Source organism: Lepisma saccharinum, chromosome 23, assembly GCF_977018435.1.
Source record: "Lepisma saccharinum chromosome 23, izLepSacc3.1, whole genome shotgun sequence".
Taxonomy (NCBI): domain Eukaryota; kingdom Metazoa; phylum Arthropoda; class Insecta; order Zygentoma; family Lepismatidae; genus Lepisma; species Lepisma saccharinum.
The window spans coordinates 14,353,866-14,360,786 of NC_139251.1; the positions used below are offsets into that span (position 1 = coordinate 14,353,866).

General features: G+C 40.4%; 1 protein-coding gene across 1 annotated transcript; it reads right to left on the reverse strand.

Moving 5' to 3' along the window:
- Positions 1 to 3,491: 3,491 nt before the first annotated feature.
- On the reverse strand, positions 3,492 to 5,016 carry LOC146005430 (uncharacterized). Its single transcript, XM_083144673.1, has 2 exons — positions 4,558 to 5,016; positions 3,492 to 4,349 (listed from the first exon to the last, which is right to left on the reverse strand). Exons 1-2 carry the CDS (start codon positions 5,014 to 5,016, stop codon positions 3,492 to 3,494), a joined length of 1,317 nt encoding a protein of 438 aa, XP_083000799.1.
- Positions 5,017 to 6,921: the final 1,905 nt, after the last annotated feature.

Sequence of the window (6,921 nt, forward strand, 5' to 3'; positions counted from 1 at the left end):
TTTGTTTAGCGCATCGGTAATGCATCGAGATCAAAGTGACGTCTATGGAGAGACGTTCGCATACTATTGCACATTATTTTAATCGGATACATCCATGAAGAGCTGTGCATTATGAATGGTTGTCGCGAACAATTTACAGTGTGACGCTTCCATTGAATTAAAAGTCCTTCACAGTGACAAGGCTAATGTTTATGTTCATAAGGAAGTTTATAAACAGAATATTCGATGATTTTTATCTGATAACCCATTTTTGACAGATCAATGCTGAATGGTTAGTGTTGGTAAGTTAATGGTGTGGCGTGCTGTGTGGAACACGATTGGTTAGTCAATTTTCCATCAACGGAACCTTAAATGTGTAGGGCTACTTGGATTTGTTAAATAAACAGTTTTTTTCATCCTTTCTTATGGAAGAAGGTACTGTTTGCAGAGTTTTTCAATAGGGAAGAACACCAGAACACTTATGGGAACGTTATGAACCTGTTTCTGTCCAAAGTTAGTTATCAGATGACAAGGGTCACATATTCTGTTTGTAAACTTCCTTATGAACATAAACATTAGCCTTGTCACTGAGAAGGACTTTTAATTCAATGGAAGCGTCACACTGTAAATTGTTCGGGACAACCATTCATAATGCACAGCTCTTCATGGATGTATCCGATTAAAATAATGTGCAATAGTATGCGAACGTCTCTCCATAGACGTCACTTTGATCTCGATGCATTACCGATGCGCTAAACAAATTATAAGGCATTTTTCTAACACCTTGAAAAGGAGCAAATTGGTACAAGAATTCAGTCATAACTTTTTACTGGTTAAAGATACGTCGAAAAAACCTTCACCATTGCATTTCTCGTGAAATTCTAGCCCATTTTGATATGTCGCACGACCCCCTTCCCATTTAAAATTCTGAAGTTGAATTCAAGATGGCGGACATCAAGATGGTCGCCGACCGTGTGGGTGGCGTCAATGTGGTTCCCCCTTGGCCTGATAACGATTGGTCATCACCATTTCCATGTTGCGCGCTGCAGTGACCTTGTACTGAGGGTGTTAAGTGACTTATTGAGCCACCCTGTATAACCCTGTTTTTGATAATATTGCACGTAAACTTTTCTTGCGCTTTCGGTGTTGTCGCAGCGAACTTGAGCATTGTGTAAAGACTTGTCAGCATTTGGAAGCTGCACAACAAAGGTAGCGCCAGAAGTAGGACGATTAGTTGTAATGTTTAATCTCTGGAAATCGTAGAGGGAACGTTCTTCAATAAGAGAAGGAGTCGAACTACTGGCAATATTAACGAATCGTTTTACCTGTGGAATGTTTTATAATATAATGAGTAGGCTATATAAATATGCGGATTCAATTTGCCAGTTGATCTGTACAAAATAATCGGTCAATCAGACTTCAGAGGTAAGTGTGACAGTTCATACAGTCGATTAGTGATCAGTCAGTATCCATTGGTGGCTTTATAAGATCTAGTGATTCGAAAATGAAAAGGACTAAATACCATAAAGTAACGAAGTCTACTTCTACTTCCAGTTCGGGTCCAAAGCTGAAGACATTGACGACAGCTGAACTTCCGGAGCCTCAGGGTAGTGCTAGTTCGGGGCGAGGGCCGAAGAGATCAAAGGTCTCTCTCTCTCAAGTGAATATTTCAGCAGTAGGCTACCGAGTATTGGAGCGGTTTATTAAAAAAATAAATAAGCTGCACAGATCAACTGAAAATCAAAGTTTTGAGTAATGATTTAATTGTGCCTGGACCAGATTTCGTGTGTGAAGTCCGAGAATTTCATGGCGTTTAAAATAGTTTTGTTTAAGCCTACTGGATTCGACACACACTCAAACACTTAACTACCATAAAGAGACAGCCGGAAATGTTATGAATGTCGAGAAGAGAAAGCAAGAAGATGCTGCATATGTAGACATTTTAGTGGATATTGCAGGCTCTACGAGGACCCGAACCAGGGCTCTGGCATATCGAACCATTGCTCTACCAACTGAGCCACCGAACCACCCTTGACTTTGACTGATTTATCGCTAAAATGTCTTCACAGTACATGTCTTGTGTATGCCAAATCGTACGATGTTGCCTGTATAATAAACAACCCCAGAATATAGGAGAAAGAAGAAAACTGAGGGGCATTCCCTTCGGTTGAGGAGACATTTTACTTCCGTAGTCAACACGAGCTGCCGCTTCGAGGTGACGATGACAGTGGCCTACTAAGGGTGATTTCACACCGTGTCGCCTGAGGATTTCACAAGTCGAACGTAGGTTTGTGCGGGTGCGGCCTTTTGCGTTGCTACGGTGTGGAACGTTGCTGTTGATTGGCTCATTTCAAACGACATGTATCGCGTGTCCCTTCGATCTGAAATCTTCCTAAGTCTGGATGATCCAAGTCACAAGGATGGAAAATTAGGGCTTTGTTAAGGTTAGGTGCGAAGACAGGCTACAACACCCTAAAGGATAATATCAAAACCTGCAGTAAGACGCATCTTACTTCAGTCTCCAATATGAAATGATAAAAACTTCTTGTGAGTTGATTTAAAAAAAAAAAAAAGTGTCCGAGATAAAGAGTGGCGTGCCCTGGATTTTCGGAAGGGAGATGGGTTACCAGGCCCGTAGCTAGAATTGATCTCTAGAGGGGGCTCACGGTTTATCAGGTGACTTTTTAAAAAAAACGTTTCACATTAAATAAAGGTAAGCTATTTTTTGTGTGTTAAGGGGGTCATTAAAGAAATAGAAATATAATACAAATAATACCCTCTTTTTCAATATCTTCTAAAACACGGTCATCTCTCGAAGTGTTAGTTGAATGCTACTGACCTCATTCCTTACTAAACACTTCATACACTTTTGATTACACAAATATTTGTATCCCATATGAAAAATGCATGTTACTTCTCTCTTCATAAACTTTTGTCTTCTCGTTTAATATCTAAGAAACTAAAAGTTAAAATATACAAAACAGTAATTTTGCCTGTAGTATTATATGTTTCTGAAACTTTGCCCTTACAATGAAAGAGGAACATAAATTGAGAGTATTTGAAAATAAGATCCTTAGGAAAATCTTTGGACCTAAAAGGGATGAGGAGACAGGTGAGTGGAGAAGGTTACATAATTTAGAACTACATAATTTGTATTCATGTCCACATATTATTAGAATGATTAAATCAAGAAGACTTAGGTGGGCAGGCCATGTGGCACGAATGGGAGAGGAAAGAGGAGTTTACAGGATTCTTGTTGGGAAACCTGATGGTAAGAGACCTGTAGGAAGGCCAAGACGAGGATGGAGGGACAACGTTGAGATGGACCTAAGGGAAATCGGTAGGGATGGAAAAGAGTATATAGATCTTGCTCAAGATAGGGAAAGATGGAAGGCCTGTGTTGCTGCAGCCATGAACCTTCGGGTTTAAGAAGGCTAGAGAGTTAGTTAGTTAGTTAGCATATGAAAAATGCGCAATATTCAATAATAGTGACTACAGTACATACCTCTGCCTTAAAAAAGTTGGAGTCGGCGATTCTTCATGTTGTTGAACCTGTGAAGCAGTCTCGACATATCTATGTTCGATGCTCGTTTCTTCTCAAATGCCAGAAAAACAAGATTTGCCAGGCGCTTGCTGCACATTGACAGTCTCTGAGGGCTATTGATGCGGGTTAACACAGAGAAAGTGGATTCACACAACGCTGTACTGCATGCAAAAGTTCTTATGCCAGCAAGTAGAGCATAAGTGTCTTCATAGGCCATTCTAATTTTGTACAGTTCTTTAAAAGTATCAGGGGAATTCAGTTTCTTGAGATATGCATTGGCAACAGTTAGTTCCTCTTTTGACGGAATGGTGATTCCAAAGGCTGATAAATATTCAATGTTGCTAAATTGAAGGAACTCAGCCGATGATATAGCCTCCAATAAGTCGTCGTTATTGGTAAAACGTCTATTTATTTCTGTTAGCACAAGATCTAAACATTCGTAGAATATTTGTGTGAGAGGTGTGAGCTTTTCCTCTCCTAGGACATCAGTGATAACGAAGTCTTGCAACTGTGTATTTCGTTTTCTCTTTCTTGTGGGGTGCTCAACAATCTCGTCTTCTAGCAGTACATTACTTTCTTGCAGCATGCCTTCGTACACATCTTCCTGACGCATGCTCCTTAATGTTTCTGTGGCAGCTTCAATCATCTTTCTACCAGCATCCAAATGAACATTACGTGCTTGAAGCATTTTATCAACTGGGCTTAATATTTCAAGGATCTTTTTCATGAACACTAAGCAAAATCGAAACTGAGGTTTGCTAATGACTACAAGCAAACCAACACTTGCTGCTACGTCATCCCCGTTAAAATTTCCATTTTTCACCAACTGCAAAACATGAATTATATGTCTGTAGTTTTCAAATATTGTTCTCGTCATTTTTAAACGTCCTGAGCAACGTTGTTCTAAAAGTCGCGAAAGACTTCCCCCCGTATAAAATGGCAACTTTTCCCTTTTTTAGAAAATTGTGCAACATGGAACTCTGTTCGAAAAAGTGTTTAATTGGAGAAATTTCATCCACACGTTTAACAATTACCAGATGTAACCGATGGTTAAAGCAATGAACGTAAGGAATTAGACGCCCAAGCCGTTGCTGGATTAAAGCTTGCACACAGCCTTTCTTTCCACTCATAACTGAAGCCCCGTCAAAACACTGGCTGAGCAATTTCGCACTATCCAAACCATATTTCTGAAAAATATTTAGTGTTAGATCTGCAAAAGACTCTGCATCAAAAGCTGACATTGTTTCTATGCACAGAATTGATTCCATGACTGTCCCATTCTTTACAAAGCGGATTCCTATGGCTACGTTTTCTCTGTTGTTTTTATCTCGTGTACCATCTTCAAGCAAAGTATACAAAGGAACATCTGCACTATTAATGTCACTAACAAAGTTTTCACGTACGATGTCAGCCATTATTTCAATAATGTCATTTTGAATTTCAGGGGACAAGTAAGATGCGTTTTCAGGCACCTGCTTAAAACAGTCTGCCATGGTTTCTCATCTTTTCGAAGCGTGAACTCGAAAAGATTTCGAAACAGGCTTTGTTCCTCATGTTCTTCTAAGTGGTACGTTCCCCTAAGAGGCAATTCGTTTATTGCAAGGAACTGAATAACTTCAGCAATGCTCTTGATATAATATTGATTCTTTTCAAGAACATTCTGATTGACTAGTGTAGAAATAGATTTTCCCACCAACGAACGGTTTTGCTTTTCTGCCCACCTTGACATTGCATCTATGTGTGTAAGTGTCGCATCATGTTTCACTAGCCCTGCTTTGGTTTTATCGAGAGCTGCCTTCCAGTTCTTAAAACCTTTAGATGTAAAGGCCACTTCTTTGCATCCGAAAGGCCGATATTATCTACAAGCATAGCAGAATGCTGCTCTAACCATTTGAACCTTTTAAATCAGTCACTTTGAAAACACCGTCCATCAGCATTTCGGGGGTAATGTTTGAGTTTTAGCTGTTTAATTTCCTCACCTGGTTTGGAAATGTCCTTTACTTCTGTAGGCAAGAAATCCTCTTCTTGATTGGAGGCAGCCGTAGATGGGGAAAGAGTAGGTACGCTGGTCGCCGTGGTCAAAGATTCAGATGTTTTTTTACGAATTATAAATTTATCCATGGTGCTGGGGAATCGTTAAAATATCACAATACTACACACCAAGGACGAAACATGGTTATTATTCGTCACTATCACACGAATCAGTTTTACGAAGATACGAAACACAATAACACCCGCGCAAACGCGAAACCTTCTTTACACGAATGAAGAACTCAACAAAGTGTCTTTGTCAATGTTTTTCCCCGACAGTGCATGGGCAAGCCCTTATATTCCACCCCCGACCGGGCAATAAAACTTCCCTTCGCAAAACTTGGGAGCCGATGACCTTTGATGCAGTTGGAAAGGACCTGCTACAAGGGAAAGCCGAAAGAGGGGGAGCGAAGGTGCATAGATCCCCTGTGGAAGAAATTTGGAGAACCTTCTAAATACTTCCCGTTACTTAATCTTCGGTTTATAAACAAGATGAACAAATGTGATAGCTGCTCTTCATGTTCTGTGAATTTATCCTTCTATCAAGTTATGAGCAAATAATATCCACACTCTACATTTTCACTTGTCACGGCAAACAAATTATGCAATAGTTTTACCTAATACCAGGGGGCTGACGACAACGCCAGGGGGGGCTGATGACAATGCCAGGGGGGCTCAGCCCCCCTGGCCCCTGCCTAGCTACGGGCCTGGGTCAGGGTGTATTTCGAGACTAATTTTCGCCGCTTCCCACTGACAGAGGTTTTGCTTTGGACAATGGACACCGTTGCTTCAGGGTGTAAATATCGGGGCGAGGTTGACCTGCAGTAGCGGGTAAGTGCCATAAATCCAGGCCTAGGAATGATGGTTGATGCAAGGGATGGGCAATAAAAATTCTGTTTGCTTGCCGACATGAAGTTTTGCAAGGACAATAATACGAGGGACACGGATTCTTTTCAGTTGCTAGGAAAAGCTGAAAAGGAAAACGCCAGACTTTGAATGAAAGAAGGACAGTGAAAATAAGTCCTTTGTATTATTTGTGCTGAGGCTATCGGCAGCGAAGTTATTAGAGGGTTGGAAGCAGCGATGACGCCAGAGGGGGGCAGGGGAGCGCTCTAAGTCAGATACTTCGCCCCCTCCGTCCCTCAACTGAAGTAAATTAAATATCAAATAATAAGATAGTTCATTTATAAGAGTATGACGATTTTCACCTTTTCAAAGTGGTCTATTTTGCATGATATCACTTTCCTGCTTATAATACCAACTTGACTAACAAATATTAATTTGTTATAGTATATATAGTTATCAGTGGCGTAGCATGAGCATGGAATTAGCCGACATATGTATTGTCTATTTAAAATCACAATCTC

Coding starts and splice junctions, on each gene's coding strand:
- LOC146005430 (XM_083144673.1), bottom strand. CDS start 5,016: ATGGCAGACTGTTTTAAGCAGGTGCCTGAAAACGCATCTTACTTGTCC. Junction 4,350..4,557: donor TTAACCATCGGTTACATCTG/GTAATTGTTAAA, acceptor CATGTTTTGCAG/TTGGTGAAAAATGGAAATTT.